The sequence below is a fragment of the Taudactylus pleione genome, unplaced genomic scaffold, assembly GCF_031769625.1.
Source record: "Taudactylus pleione unplaced genomic scaffold, aTauple2 ptg001437l, whole genome shotgun sequence".
NCBI classification, from domain to species: Eukaryota; Metazoa; Chordata; class Amphibia; order Anura; family Myobatrachidae; genus Taudactylus; species Taudactylus pleione.
The window spans coordinates 644,864-661,736 of NW_028285836.1; the positions used below are offsets into that span (position 1 = coordinate 644,864).

General features: G+C 44.9%; 1 protein-coding gene across 3 annotated transcripts in view; it reads left to right on the forward strand.

Moving 5' to 3' along the window:
* Nucleotides 1-5,597: 5,597 nt before the first annotated feature.
* LOC148442607 (mitogen-activated protein kinase 14) overlaps nucleotides 5,598-16,873 on the forward strand; it is a 138,602-nt gene continuing 127,326 nt past the window's right edge. The window contains exons 1-2 of one of the 3 annotated variants that reach the window (XM_088463731.1): nucleotides 5,598-5,845; nucleotides 9,098-9,227. In XM_088463731.1, the coding sequence (XP_088319857.1) occupies nucleotides 5,727-5,845; nucleotides 9,098-9,227 (249 nt within the window). In that variant the 5' untranslated portion in view covers nucleotides 5,598-5,726. The remainder of the gene's footprint in view (nucleotides 5,846-9,097; nucleotides 9,228-16,873) is intronic. The other 2 variants (XM_088463730.1, XM_088463729.1) reach the window with 2 other exon arrangements.

Genomic DNA, 16,873 nt, shown 5'->3' on the forward strand with positions numbered 1-16,873 from the left:
ACGCATGCCCTGCGGTTCTAATGCCGACACTGGAAGACCGACGGTTCTAATCCCGACAGGTAAGTATTTTCCTATTTACTAACCTAACCCCCCCCTAACCCTCCCTTAGGGGTGCCCAACCCTAACCTCCCCCCCAAGTGCCTAACCCTAACCCCCCTGTAAGTGCCTAAACATAACCCCCCTTCCCCGCAGCCTAAACCTAAGTCTCCCGGGGTGGTGCCTAACCCTAACCCCCCCTTCCCCTAGCCTAACCCTCCTAGGGGGGTGCCTAACCTTAAGTCCTCCCCCCGGGAGCCCCTAACCTAAACCTCCCCCCCGCAGCTGTCTGCGCCCGGCTTACCTTTGATAATGATGCCGGGTGTCGGTCTCCCGGCATAGGTAAAATAACAGGCATCGGGATTTCGACGCCTGTCATTAGACCCTTGCCAACGGTCGGCATCTAGACCGTCGGCATCCCGACTGCACACCAAACAAAGCACCTCCTTCAAAAGGCCATGCCTTTTAAAGCATGCTTGGATTCTACATCTGCCTTCAATGATTTAAGCCACACTGAACACATGGTGGAAATGGCCTCCCTTAGGGGTGCCTAACCCTAACCTCCCCCCCAAGTGCCTAACCCTGACCCCCCCCTGTAAGTGCCTAAACATAACCCCCCTTCCCCTAGCCTAACCCTCCCCGGGGGTGCCTAACCCTAAGTCTCCCCCAGGAGCCCCTAACCTAACCCTCCCCCCCGTGGCTGTCCGCGCCCAGCTCTTGGCTTCCTTCGATCAGGATGCCGGGCGTCGGGCTCCCGGCGTAGGTAAGATGACAGGCGTCGGGATTTCGACGCCTGTCATTAGACCCTTGCTGGGATTAGACAGTCGGGATGCCGACGGTCGGAATTTAGACCGTCTACATCCCGACTGCAAACCGGCTAAATGGCTGTGATGTTCTCTGTATTATATTTATATCTCTGATGCTCTCTGTATTATATGCTGAACTTTGTATTATATGGCAGCCACTGCAATGTTTGGTCACTGTTATGCTCTCTTTATTTTATGACTGGCACTGGCATAAAGTAGTTTAGAACAGGCAGCGTTATTTACCTTTGAGTCCTGAGACTGAAGCGGAGGCGGGCACCAAGCTAAGGGGTCTATTCATGTAAATCTGCGATAATTATATGTTAGTTTACACTAGACATCGCATTTTTGTAATGCGATATAATGGTTTAATAAGTTGGAACTCATGTACACTTACCTTCTCCAAGATGCAATCCTGTATCCTGGGTCTTGGACTGGCGATCCTGTCTTTTCCTTCTTACTGCAGACTTACCATTGTCATCGGGTTCGACATCCTTCTGCGCCATCTTCTACCTGAGGTAAAACTAACTACTAGCACAGCCCACTAGATTGATAAAGCGCTGTATAGGTACAGACCCATTACAAAGGAAAATGGCTGCAGTGGCTGCTGGGATATAAAAGGGGCAGAGCTATAACAACAGGCTGAAAGACAAATCAACTTCCCTGTCCTTTTCGTATGGACAACCAGATTACGCCATCCTCAGAAGGCAAATCTGAAACTGTCTGAGAAATGGAAAGTAAAGCTTTCCGTTCTTTTATGAATCACACTCAAAAAGTGTGGTGATAAGATGCATACACGAAGCAGGGCTGCTGCCAGAGTAGTAACCTTCTCACGGTAACCCAATCTATGAAATGACGAAAGCCGTGATTTCAGGTAAACAGTGCTTTTCACTGCTCTATGATTAGACCCTCATGTCTTTGCCCTGATTGATAGAAAGCTTAGCTTCACCCCTGGGTAATTTTATTGGCAATCTCCTGCTCCTTGGACTATCAGTCTGCCAAATACAATCCTACTTGCACTACTCAGTCGGTTTAGGGTTGCCAATTTAAACTGTCCTGAAAGTTACAAAAATATAAACCACTTTACATTGGCAAATTACATTTTTTTAAATAATATTAATACTGCAGAAAATAAAAGGACTTGGTAATTGGAAATAATGCAACAAAGATCTTGCCCTGGCCTCACACCCTGCAAGTATCTCAATAAGGAGAATATTTAGTATCTGGTTTTAGACCCGATAATTATATCTTATTACGGCAATAAGAAATTAATCTTCGCCGAAATGTATTAAAAAAGGCATGCAGGGACAGAGGTTCCGATAGAAGCCTGTCCCTGTGTTGCGAAAAGTAAAGTAATGGCTAATATGATCACTTTACTTTAAGGTTCGGGGGCTGGCACAGTACAGCGCTTGTGCAGTTAGTAGGTAATGCATGTGTGAGTGGCCATCTTATGTTAAGGCTAGATACACATCAGAATGACGTGTATCCCAACCGACTCGACGCCTGATGGAAGGATATAATGGGCGGCCGTACACACTGCAAAATCTGGTGTATGACCGTGTTATAACCTTCCGTCCCCCATTCTCCAGCATTCCATCGTCAGTGTGTTTGGCCATTCTCAACTGCTGCACATCAGATGGGACGGCCCCACCAGGGGCAGATTGGGCCGCCGAGAAAATTATTTTGGGTCATCCCAATTAACCCCTCTGCTGGCCGGGCCAACACTGCCTTTTGGCTGCCGCGCTCCTAGGATTTGCGTTCCACTGTGGAACACAAACCGGGAGCTCCCGGCTCCACCATCACTTGTGCATTATTTTTCATCTGCGCATTATTATTATTATCCTTTATTTATATGGCGCCACAAGTGTTCCGCAGTGCCTTACAAAGTACATGAACAAATAATTTGACAAGCTACTTACAGTACAATACAATATAGGACAAGGACAAAGATAATATACTTTGCTACATAAGTGACTATAACACCTAGATATGCAACAGAGCATAAGCAACTAAGTGTTAGGTGCCCTGGTCGGGGGTAAGAAGTAGATGAAAGTAAAGTAAGGAGAAGGACAAGAGGGGAGAGGGCCCTGCTCGTAAGAGCTTACATTCTAAAGGGGAGGGCATGTGTCTGAGTTACACCACACATGTGTCCCGATGATGTTCATACAGAGTTGCAGTACGAATTTGGATGCATGCACCATTAGAAATTGTTAGAAATTTGCTGGGAGTTCCTGGGCGGTTACATGGGGATGGCTATAGAGCATACTTGCCAACATTCAGCTCCCTCCTTCAGGGAGGGAGCTGAATGCCTGCATACAGCGGGGGGCGTGGCCGGGCAATGGGACCATATTGGTGGTGGGACCAGAGGCGGGCCCACATGATCGCGTCATTGCTCCGCCCCCTCCTCACAATGCCGAAAATAAAGGCATTGTAAAGCAGGGGGCAGAGCCATGTGACGCGATTCAGCGTGAATCGCGTCATCGGACCCCCCGCTGCGGGAGTTTCTAGTAGGTAGTCAGGGGGCAAGCGGCAGCCGGGAGGTTTGCCTGCCTTTCCAGGGGGTCGGGAGCGGCACCCGATATTCGGGAGGCTCCCGACCAAATCGGAAGGGTAGGCAAGCCTGCTATAAATATCTATAAATAGCTGAATTGCTCACATTGGAAGCCATACTAGTCTTCATTCTAGCACCCTGCACCTGTCATCAACCAGTGCAGTTCCTCTATCCTGCCTGGGGTGTAGCTCTCTGCTCTGCTTCTAGCACACTCAGCTGCTGCAACAAACTGCTGAGATTACCCCAGACAGGAAAGAGGAACTGCACAGGTTTTAACAGGTGCAGGGTGCTAGAATGAACACAACATACTCAAATGGCTGATCTGTACCTAGCATAGGGCTGGTGAATGTTCTAATGGTGCGACCTATGGTGGCGTCTTAAGACTCGCAAAGCATGATTGCAAGGTCTATAGACACTAACAATGGGCGTCTCAGCCATTGCATATTCGGTAACACGGCTGTACACCAGGGAAGGGCATTGTAGCGGCATTAGCCTAAAGTCACAGACACAACTGCAACAAAAGACGCAAGGAAGGGCGCAACTGTGTCCAATTTAGAATCAGGCCCTATGAGGAGGAATCCCATCCCCCTTGACAGACCCCACCCCCTCAACAGACCCCATCCTCATTAGGGCTGCTTCCATAAATGTCCTGGGCTAGTTTTCCATCCCCAGTCTGTCCCTTTACCCCACTCATGATGCGCATGAATGCGTGATCGAGGGTATACACTGAGTGATATGATCAATGTATCGTCCAATATATCTCCTAATGTATACGCAGCAGGTAAGTATTAAGAGAGGAGGGGGACTGTGTTCACTCCACATCTGGGGCCCTCTCCTCTCTCCCCTGCTGCCGTCAGCGAACTGACAGCAGCAATAGACTCCCGGCACACTCTAGAGCAGCGGTTTTCAACGTGCCCCGTGCCAGTGCTTCCAGCCCACCCTGTGTTTGTGACCGAGCCAGTGTTTCCAGCCCGGGGGGGGGGAGCCAATCTGCTTTTTTTTTCAGTTGGGGAGTAATGTGTTTTTTTTATCTGTGGGGGCCAATGTGATTGCTTTATCTCTGTGGGGGCCAATGCGATTGCTTTATTTCTGTGGGGGCCAATGCGATTGCTTTATTTCTGTGGGGGCCAATGTGATTGCTTAATTTCTGTGGGGGGCCAATGTGATTCTTTATTTCAGTGGGGGCCAATGTGATTGCTTTATTTCTGTGGGGCCCAAAAATGTGATTGTTTTATTCCTGCGGGGGCCAATGTAGTGTGTTTTATACTTGCGGGGGCCAATGTAGTGTGTTTTTTCATAGGTCGTGCACGCCAAATCGCCGGATGGTGTGCCTTGCCAATTTTAAAATCTTGTGCCTTGATTTAAAAAAGGTTGAAAATCACTGCTCTAGAGTGTGCCTGGAGTCTACTGCACATGCAGTTTACTGGTAAAATGGCGCGGCAGCCATTTTCCTGGTGATTTCCTACTGCGCATGCGCAAAATGCTGACAAAATGGCCACGCGGCCATTTTCCAGGCATTTTCAGCAGCGGTACTCTGTGGTACATCGAAGACGTAAGTATAAAAAAAAAGTATGTGTGCAGGGTGTATAGTGCCCCCCCCCCTGGAGCCAAGGGCCCGTGTGCACTGCACACAGGAGCGGCTCTAGGCAAGCCGGGCCGTTGCCCGGAGCGCCATTGTATCCGGCGGGCGCAAGAAACGCCCATCGTACCTCCCGGCACTATAGTGAATATGTAAGCTCAGGGGGAGGTAGCAGAGGAGGGAAGGGGTAGCAACACAGGACGGCGCTGGGCGCAGCAAAGCCTAGCACCGGCCCTGACCGCACACCCCGCAGTGCACACATTATAAATACACCCCTGGTACCCAGCCTGTCTTTTGACATGTGTAGCCAATTGATTTTAACAATATCTGCATCAATGTATTTACATCTGGGCGATACTTAATATTTTATTATTCTTTGATAAATATGCCTCCAGTGTGATGTAAAAAAATCATGTTTGTTAAATGTGGTTAGGAGATCACTGGTAATGTACATGCCCTGTAGCAGAATAGACCCCTGCCGTTTTTTAATTAACGAAATGTGTCGGAGCACGGAATGCGTCAGACGACCTCTTGTCCCATCATTGAGGAAAACTTTTCACACGATTAGGGTCTCGACTCGCAGTCGCAGCTGCCCCCTACCCACCACTCACCGCGCATGCGCCTAGTAGGGTGTAAGTTGCGCAACGCGTGGGGAGTCTCGCGGGAAGTGGTGGAGTTCTGTGCTGGTTATTGGGGGCTGTGAGTGTGGGCGCAGAGTCGGGTGGGCTCCCTCTGCAAGGCGTGGGGTGCAGCAGCAATGTCCTCCAATTCCCCTTCTGGGTTTTACCGACAGGAGCTGAACAAGACGCTGTGGGAGGTGCCTGAGCGATACCAGAATCTGAGTCCCGTGGGCTCCGGAGCTTATGGCTCGGTGTGGTAAGTCACTGGCGAGCTAACTGCTACCTGTCACTTTCCTCTGCTGAGTGCATGGGCCCTGGGTATGAGGTGCTGGTGAGCTGCCCTACAGGCCACATCTGAGTGTGCCAGCCTCCCATGCCCAGCTCCCGGTGCACACTCAGGCCTAAAGCTGCCTCCTACATTAGGAGAGATTAGGAAAGAGCAGGGACTCTTATTGTTCCGCATTGCACGGTGAACAAGCGAGTTTCAGTACATTGATATATTTAGTGTGTTATAATAAAGATTTCCTATACTTTGTGTAACTGTCATTCTTTCACGCTGCAGACACATCAACTTTGTACCAGAATATTTATGCATGAATGGTTCTATAACTGAAGCACAGCTATGCAGCTGTACATAAATAAATGCTGTAAATTGGATGCCACAACTGAATCTGGAGGTGTATATATTTGGACATTTTACTATTGTTTTGCATAACATTTTCTGAATTTAAGGTGCACTTTAAAGGCCCACAATATCCAATCTATCTTTCTATATAGTTAATATTTTGTGGCAAATCCTGTTTTGTGCATTTTATTTTGTAATAGTAGTCTTGGCTTTTGTAAATATGGTAAAACAGCTGCAAACTCGCATCTATGCAAGAGTCATTCTGGGACATTACTGCATGCTAAAAGGCTGCAAACTATTCTGAGGTCCAGTAACTTATGCACTATATGCAACCAAAAAATGCTTTTGTAGTGCTTATAAAAGACTAGTTAGCAGCCCCTCAAAATGACTGGACATTGTTGTAGCTGCGAAAAGTCCTGTTTGAGTGCTTAATTAGACTGGTCGCTTTTCGGGCCTTTCCGCTCGCCGGCTCAGGGGGCTGCGATCAGGAATGTCAGCACTGGCGGCTGTGCGCTCAAGCAGAGAGCCCACATGACGTAATACAATATAAGTGTTCTCCCCAGGCTGTTTTTTGCGAGTGCACCACCCGGCACTTTGGGATCCTGCAAGTGGGGACAGTATCTGGGAGCTGTATAAAAACAACCAGATCCTACAGATGTTGCAGTTTTTTCATAATCAGACGACTGGGCCTCTAATAATAGGAGGAGAATTAATATATAAAATGTTATTTCAAGTTTAAATCATTATAAAGTCAGGCTTCAAAACATTTTATTGCAAAGGCCCCCACCCGGCTACTTCTTGATTCCACCCGCACTGCAATATCATACAGTATGGCCCCATATGCAGTGTGGGGTGAGGACAGATCACAGACATATACATACATAGATACTGTACACGCACCGCAGAGATGATACATTGTATTATGGGCCCGCCTGTTACTGTCACCCTGCTTGCTGCTCCTGGGTGATACACTCGTACTGTATATACGTAATACTTATCAGCCCTTCAAAATGATGGAACATTGTCGTGCTTGCTAAAAGTCCTGTTTTGAGCACTGAAATGGGTCACTTTTCTGTCATGTCTGCTTGCCAGTTTGGAGGGCTGCGAGTAGAAATGTATTGGCGGCTGTGCGTGCCCGAACGGAGCAACATTGAATTGCTCTGTCGGGGGCCATCTAATGGCCGCAGGCCGCAGCACGCAACACACTTGAATTTCCCCCAGAATTGATGGGCACATGGTGCACACAACTCATCCCCTGACCGTAGATGAGTAGGGCACATATTGCATCCAACCACTCATGCAGCCTCCTTGCACCCTGAATTCTGGGTATGCGTCGCACACAACCCCTTTGCCTCCAATATTGCTGGGCACAAATAGAGCTGCACCCACATCCTGGAAAGTGCTGGCTCTATATTGTCCACAACATGTGTTCCTGACTCTCTATACCTTACCAAACTGGTAAGAGAGATGGCATTTAAAACTGTTACGAGAGCAAAATTATGAGTTGTTGCTGCCCAATTGCTTATCTGAACCATAGTATTTACCATTGTCCTAAGTATGGTAAGCCTGGATGCTGCAAATTCTTTACAGCACAGCAGCTCAAAAAGAAGACAAATCAGGTGGCATAGCAAAACATAAAACAATTTTAATCCACTAAAACTGCATATACAAATCTAAAAACATATACAGCTGTCTGAATAAAATATATCGAAATCTGTGAGGCAAGCAGAACATCAGGTATTGCTTTGCATATTAGTGAACCCCGGAACCAAATGTCTACCAATGCGTTTTGATTCTAGCACCCACCTAAGTCCAGTGTAATTTCCTTGTTAGCGGTGAGTGATCACTGCCTCTCTGAAAGTGCAGGATTGTTGCACTACTTCCTTGCACAGGAACCACAGATCTGTTCTTAGTGCCACGGTTATCTTTTTGTTTGTGTGTACATCTATATCTTTTTATATTTGTAACATTGTGGCATTACTTTCTTTTTTGAATGTACGAAATGGAGTTGACAGCTTAATAATTTCACTGTGCTCCCTGCAATTGAACCCAGTTTTAATAAGAAATTGACTGAATACTGGTTTGTTTTCATTAATTGGGTTTGTATAAAAATATGTTAAATGTTGAAATATACAAGGTGGAAGTATTTAATATGCTTTTTGTACAATTCAGTTGTTTTTACTGCTGCTATTTGTTCTGGTTGCCCGACAGAGCAATTCAGTTGTTGCTCTGTCCGGGTACAAATATGCGTGGCTGTACACATGTCTTGTCAGAATCTTTGGGTGCCCAAAGCAGTAAACTACATGGGTTTAGTCACTTTGCGTGACTAAACCCAGTGCTTCTGGGTTTAGTCTCGCGCCCTAAAGGTGGGTACACACCTAGCAGATATATCTGCAAATTGAGTGATCTGCAGATATATCTGTAGATGGTGATCGTTCATATACAATAAACGACGTTCATCTTCCAGACAGCTGCGGGTCCCGCTGGCCGGGAGGTGGGTCGGGGTAGTGTCCCGCCCCCTCCTCACGGCTGGCTCTGTATGTGTACGCTGTATCTGTCCATCTGCTGTGCAGCACAGCCTATGCGATATGTCTGTGAACGACGTCGTTCAGACATATCGCTGGCTGACGGGCACCAGATATATTGTCCGATCAGTTGATTGGCCAATATATCTGTCAGTGTGTATCCAGCTTAACTGAGCAACAATTGAATCACCCCGTTTGAGAGATGTATTATTCATGGGTGAAAAACTATAATAAACCTCTCATGTTCTGTTTGTAAACTGCTTGAATGAGAAATTGGTAATCCTGTGCTGCCTCATTTACTTTTAATAGACTTCTTCACGTTTGTACATTTTTTTTGTTTTCCCCCTTGTATACACAGTTCGGCTTTTGATACGAAGACAGAACAGCGTGTGGCAGTGAAAAAGCTTTCACGCCCCTTTCAGTCCATCATCCATGCCAAGCGTACCTATAGGGAACTTCGTCTTCTGAAGCATATGAAACATGAAAATGTGAGTTTCTTTCATTGCATAATATGTTCCAGCTAACATTTCATAACCCTTCTATTGTGCACCATCTAGAAAAAACAAATGCAATGTTAAGTAAAGGTGGAATTTCAGTCTTCATAGTGTATTCTATTAGCACTCATTAAATTAATGGAAGTTTTACTCATTACAGAAAAAAAAGCTGCAATTCTTTGTATATTCACATTGTTTCACTTTGTGCATACTGTCTTTAGAAAATGAACATGTACAAGGTGCTAGGAATAATGTAAGCACTTCTAGCGTTCCCGCTAGGCTGTTTCAGCAGGGCGCTGCACCCTACCCTATTTTTAAAGGGCAGAAAGCACCCTTCCCTCCTGCGCGGCGCCCCGCTGAAACTTCCTGCAGGTTCTGTCCCCTCCCGTGGTCCGCAGTGTCCCATGGGTGGTGAAAATGGCAGTGCAGCGGTCACAGCCGGTGAATGGATGTCAGGTGCATGCGCCCGGCATTTATTCACAGTGACCGCAGCGCTTGAGGGCTGCCCGGTAAGTGCCGGGCACACCCCTAAGACTGACAAAAGAGGAAAGTGTCATAAAGATGCGCCCCCTTTTTCATTGGCCACGTCCCCTTTCGAGGAGGGCGCGCCTTAAAAGGCGCGTGCAGAAGTGCCCTTTCCCTAGGTCTGGTGCCGGACCTAGAGTGAACACTACAACTTCAATTACATCATAAGTAACTGGTTGCAATATTGTTCTGGAATGGTTTGAGGAACATAACAAGTTCACGGTGTTGTGGAATACATGCCTCAATGGATCAAAGCTGCTTTGGCGGCACGAGGATGACCTACGCAATATTGAGCGGGTGGTTTTATTGTTATGACTGATAAGTGTATATGTATGAGGGGACAATTCAATTGTTTATCTCTCCTATCTAAAGTGACCCGGAGATATTCAATTGTTTGCACTCATAGCGACTGCAGCATTCTCGTTCCTTAATGCACAGGATTACATGCGTTAAGCAGCTTCTCCCATGCTAAGTGCCTTGCGCGCTGCAGTTAAGTCACTTTCAGCACTTGCAACCAGCCCGTTTCCCTTCTTTACATGGATTTCTGCTTGCACCTCAGCAAGGTGCGAGCAGAAATCAATAAGTGCAACCTTAGGGCTGGTCGTCTGAGAGAATTCGTTCAATTCTTTTAAACAATTGAATCGCCGCCAAAGTGTACATAAGAATGTCCAATTGAACATAGCCTGTGTGCACACTCATAAAATTATATTGTTGCTTGGGTTCAGTTGTCAATGTTCTGGGTGGCTATTTTGAAGGTAGCACAAGGTGTTAAAGGTTGGTATGGAAGTTTAACGATGGAGATGAAGGATCTGTTATTTAATGCATCAGAAATCGGCAGAATCTGCTGGAATCTTTTATTTTGTATGTATGTACTGGGGAATGCAGTAGATCAGAATGGTGTAAGGGCCTGATTCAGAGTTGTAATCCATGCCGATGTTTTGCGGTTGTCAGCTTTCTGCGCATGCGCCAAGGTACATTATCTTAGTCGCATGTGGAGAGTATTTATTCACAGTTCGTGGATTGTCGTGGAGCCTTTTGGTGGTGGATAAGGATAGTGTCTGCTAAAAAGCAAGAGTGTCGCCACTGTTTTGGGGACGTGTCACATCCTGCATCTTCGATCCCATACGTAAGAAATAAGACTCCGGCGTCTCTGTTCCTGCGGCTGTTTTGCCCCAGGCTACTTACGCTAGGCTGTTAACATCGAAACATTTGCATCCGATGCTGCATTTATGTATGCAGATGCTTGGATTTGCAATGACTCTGATGAACGTCTCAATATATATCCTGGTGGCTGCGACCTTTGCATTTTTTTTTGCGCAACCACTGCGTACGGGATCGCAGCTGCTGTGGCAATAGCATACAACTCTAAATCAGGTCTTAAGTAAGCATGTCCTAACAACTGGCAGTGTCCAACTTTTTTTGGCCATACAAGTAAAGACCAGATAAACTTGCCTTCTATGTTAAAATGTATTTGTTTATGTTTTCCTTATAGAATTTTGGGTGCTGTCCTTATCCCCTAACTAAAAGCCAATCTGATTTGAACCTCATTATGATGGCTTTTCAGTGAAGACTTTCTTGCTGTAGATCCATTTGGGGATGGCAGTACTTCATGTGGAGATTGAGGTTTTTGTTTCGTACATCTGCAAGGCACCAGCTTTAGTTATGCATCAGGTTACTTACAGATTCAATCTAGCTGCGATAGAGCGAAAACTTAACGTCAGATTAGTTTCTGCACACTTCGCGTATTTTGGTGCAATATTTTCGGGTCTTTTGTCTATACGCACTTCCGTTACACACAGGATATGAATTAAAGGAATAAAACACTGTTCTCTTGAGGGTCAGGATAACACATTTGTTGATTGGTTTGGTGCCAGCGTTAATGTTTTTATTACTTTTTGTCGTGGTACCTCTTCACACTTTTTTGCTTTACCTCATCAGACTCTGTAAATCATCACAACCTGAACATTTGCTTCCTTTCTGGGGTGATTCTAGTGATGTGCTAGTAAGAGACAATATTTGAGAAAGCTTTACTAGCCTGCTCTTTCTTTCTTTTAGTGTATTCCTCCAGGGGCTAAAATTTACTAAAGTGAGAATTTTTAGAAGTGATTCTACTTAACATTTAACTAGTACCTTCTAGAAGATAATAGCTAGAATCTGTTTGGCTGCTATGGGCAACATCTCTTCTAAAACTCACTTCTAAAAATTTACTTTAGTAAATTTACCCCCAGGTGTCCTCTATACCCCATGCAATTTCACTGGTGTACAACCAAGCTTTGTAATACTTTCATTCAGCTCAAATGTTTCTGCAGGTTTAGTTAAACTCTTAACCGGGGATCCAACTTCTTCTGTTGGCATATCTATGTCTGTTTATTCTTTACAGCCTGACAGTTGAATTCTACATTTTGGCCAAAGTTTCTGTCCTGGTTTAATAACAGCATGAAGTTGACACTCACCATGTTCTTTGGCCTACTTCAGTGACACAACCCTTTTTCTGACTCCTGTGAGACAAGAAAGGATTACAGCATGTTTTCTGAAATTCTTCATATTTTAACAGCAGTACCCTTTTCATGATGGCAGCAGACTGAGGTTCCAGAATCACTGGTTACTGCATTTGAAACTTCATTTCTCAGAATTAAGTTATTTTTATTCATTTGTAAAGTGGTCCCAGCTATGTAATCCAGTGGTTTTTGATCAATTAGTAATATGACAGTCATGAATATGAAAGAACACCAAATCTGCACTTTTTGGAGGAACAGCTGCCATGATTGACTATCTTTCTGTCTGTCTCCCTCTCTCTCTCTTTCTCTGGAAAGTTTCAGTTTGGAGAGGGTATCCCCTTCCCGTTTGTTTCTCTATGGAAGGCTTATCCCATTGCCTCAGTTCTGTTCACTTGTTTGGTATGGTTTTTAACAGCATGGTTTCTTGTGTTAATTATGTATGCGGCACAACAGTAATCGAACGTCAACTTCATAATTTTTTTTTTTCTCCAATATGAAATAGCATGGTAATATTATTATTTTTTTTTTTTTTGTGGTAGTAATGTATACCTTTTGTTAAGCACTTCAAAAAAAATGGGATTTCAAATGTTAATTTAAAGTATCGTTTTTAATTCTGTTCCAAAAGCTTGCATTTTTGGTGTAACTCGAAAGTTAAGGCAGATACAGTAATTTGGTTTGGATTCAGGAGGAAAAGTTACCTTATGGGTCCAAATTTCGTGGTCATTCCTTAATAAGCATCTGTGATACTTCAAATAAACTGGAATAAATTAACCGCGATTAGTAAATAGTTTATGAATTATTGATTTTTTTTTTTTCACTGTATTGAACTAAAGCTGGCTGTCCACTATACAATTTTTTTCTGTCAGATAATCTGTCCAATCTGGCTGTTTGGAATGAAAACCTGGTAATGTATGAGAGCAAATGACAATCGTCCATTTGCTCACAACACTGGAAAATAGCCAAAAATGGCTGCTCAGACAAATTGATTAAAACACACAAATTTAACCAATTTGAACAATTTTATTTATTCATCTTTGACCTTTTTTCAGTGTTTAAATCCATATGATCGACTGTCATTTTACTCCCATACATTGCCCGGTTTTCATTCCAACCAGCCAGATTGGACAGAAAATTGTATAGTACATGGCCATCTTAACAGTCAGAAGGTCGAGATATTTGGCAAAAGTAGTTTTTTGACATCCTCTCATCAAAAAAACAAATCGTAAAAATTTGAGATGGGTGGTGGAATTTTTTTTTTTTTTTTTTGGGAATGATCCATCTCAGGGCTTGATTCGGCAGCGGTTGCAATTGCTTACGGATTGCATTTGCTAAAATATGCTAATGCCTGTAAAGGACAGCCGACCTAAAGACGCCCACATCTGCCTTCTCATGTTTGTCCAATATCTCACTCCTGTGTAAAAATATCTGTGCAGTTACGCAGCATGTACGGCAGGTCTGAGCAGCCGCAAACACTGCAGCTCTCCCCACACGCAGAGAGGTCTTATGCTGCGAATTTATGCACGCCCATGATACGGTGTTGAACCGGTCAGGCACTCCTGCGTTTACTTAACTATCCCCCTATTACCTAGCCCCGAATGCTGACTACCTTCACTCACTTTGTGAATGGTTCTCTGTCCATATGTAATCGTGACGTGTGCGACTTGCATGCATAATCGCTCAAACGGCATAAACATCGGCATTGCATCCACTGCTGAATCAGGCCCTCAGTACAATACACAGATTTGATTTTAGGCCAGTTTGACATAGAGCAGTATTCTCCCCAGAAAAGTTTTCTAGCTGGGTGGCATCAAGAAGTAGCCGGGTGGGGGCCCTCGCAATATTAAAATGTTTAAACCCTGACCTTTTTATATTGATTTAAACTTGAAATAACATTTTATATATTCTCGGGGGGGACTTAGGGTTAGGCACCCCCCCCGGGGGACTTAGGTTTAGGCAGCGGGGAAGGGGGGGGGATTAGGTTTAGGCACTTGGGGGGGACTTTAGGGTTAGGCACCCCTAAGGAGGATTAGGGGATTAGGCTAGGTTACTTTTTACATACCTTTAGGACGATAGGGATTTCCAGCGCTGTCGGGCTTCCGCTGCCGGGAACTCTGCTTCTGTCGGCCTGCCGCTGCCGGGATGTGAACTGCCAGCCACAGGGCGGCGGTATTTCATACCGATCCCCCCAATATGCAGTGCCGGATCATTCCATGCAAAATCAGCACAGAAAAAGTAACTTTTCAACCCGACCGTCTCAGATTTTTGTGATATTTGGTAGGATGATAGACGACATAAAGTAACTTTCATATTTACAATTTTAGTGATACACGGTGTTCATGCAACAGGGTTGCAAACATGACAAAAAGTGCTTGTACTTATGCTTGCAAAGTCAATTAAAACTATCATAATTTTGCTTCTGATTGTGGTAGAACTTTCATGTTGGTCTTGTTTTGAAGCTAAAGCTGGCCACACACTAGACCAACTTATCAGTGATAACTATCAATGGTACAATAACAATCTATGGTGAATCATCGATGGTTTATGCCACTCGATGGCCACCGCTGCCAAGTGTCTGGCAAGCCGTAGGCTAATAAAAAAAACCAAAAAAACAGGGGACAGGGCATAGGTGGCGCAGCTAAGTCTGGTACATGAGCAGAAATAAAATCTGGTTAAACTTTGCCATCCATGGCAGAAAAGAATTTGCTCTCTGCTATCGATGGCAAAACAATCTGTGGTAAACTATTGATGGTCGATGGCCATCCCTACTGTGTTCTTCTCAGTCTGGCTGCAGCTTCTGCATTGAGAACTAGTGATTGAAGGGGCGAAGACAGTTTACCTAATCCAGTTTATCAGTGAATAGTGGTAGTTTGATCAAGAGCGTGACAAATGGATAAAAAGTACATTAAGACATGCTGCAACCCATTTGATATTAAAAGACACAGCTGCAGTACAAAACAATTATGAAGCACAGGTCCTCAGCTGGAATATTGAATATATCCTTTTTTTTTTTATAGCTTGGGCATTTTTTACAGCTTTCCTTTTGCAATAGTTTTTTTCATTCTTTTCCTCTTGATAGGTGATGCTCCCACACTGCTTAAACTTTAATTTAATGACTGCAAAGCTGATTCAGTCCTGCATGTTGCCACTCCTGTGTTACTTTATTCATCAGTGCTTGACCCTTCCTCAACAGTTTTCTTATGCCGCACATCCACTACCCGACCCAGGGAAGACTGTACGATTACTACATCATAATCGTACAGTCGTTCCCCATCCCCTGCAGTGCCTATACTGAATGATCAGTTATTCAGTGTAGGCACCCTCCATCATCCCCGAACATGGTCAATCTGTTGTTAACGGCAGATTGATCGGCATGTTTGGGCGATAAATGATGTTGAAAACTACCAGCGTGCATCGCTGGTTGTTTCCGACAATGGCATGCCCGAATAACGAGCAATTGAACGATAACGATGTCGTTATCGTTCAATCGCTCTGTTTAATCGGGTAGTGGCTACCTGCCTTTACAGTCATCACAAATCATTTGATCACTATTGACATGTTGCTGTATTTTAATCTTCCATGGTAGCATCTGCCTTAATTGTTTTCTACTGCTGCTATGTCCTTTAATATTAAATGGGTTGCAGCACTGAGTCCTAATATATTTCTTATCCATTTGTCATGCTATTGATCAAACTACCACTATTCACTGATGAACTGTATTGGATAAACTAGAGGTTCCCAAACACTGTCCTCAAGGCACCCCAACAGTTCAGGTTTTAGAGATATCCATGGTTGAGCACAGGTACTAATTAAGTCACCTTTGCTCAACCATGGATAATTAAGTCATCTGTGGCCAAGCATGAATATCCTTTAAAACCTGAACTGTTAAGGCACACATCCACTAGACTATTAAATTGAATGATAACTATATCGTTCAATAATCGTTTGCACATCGTTAAAAAAATGTCTAAAACGACCAGTGATGCGCGCTCCTGCTGGTCGTTTAGACATCTATCATCGGGCAAGTATTGTGTACATCCTGACGATAACTTCAGGTTCAGCATGTTTGCAGATGATTGATGTGCCTACACTGAATGACTCAGTGTAGGTACATCACAGACTGACAAACGACTGCACGATTACAATGTCGTATTCGTGCAATTGTTTTCATGTCTTTAAGTGGATGTATGCCTTTAGATTGCCCTGAGGACTGAGTTTGGGAACCTCTGAGATAAACTTTCTAAAGCGGCCCATACACTGTGCGATAGGCACTGTGCAACGCAACAGAGGATCCGACATATCGGGCGGTCCCCACACAAGGTGAGATCGGGTGGTCGACCGCCCGATATGCTGGCCCACCTGCATAGCGCTGCATGCGATCACACACCACATCCTCCTGATCCTGCAGTAATATCTGGGGGTGCGATGTATGACCCCATGGGTGCGCGCTCGGTCCGACGACATGCCCATACACTGTGCGATATAGCAGCCAAATCGTACCAAGTGTGTAGCGGTGGCATGGCCAAAATGATGCAATCGAGTGGTCACGACCCCACTCCGTTTCTAATGTGCGTTTAATATCCCTAGCCACGCTCCCCACTATGCCGGCCTGTCTGCCCC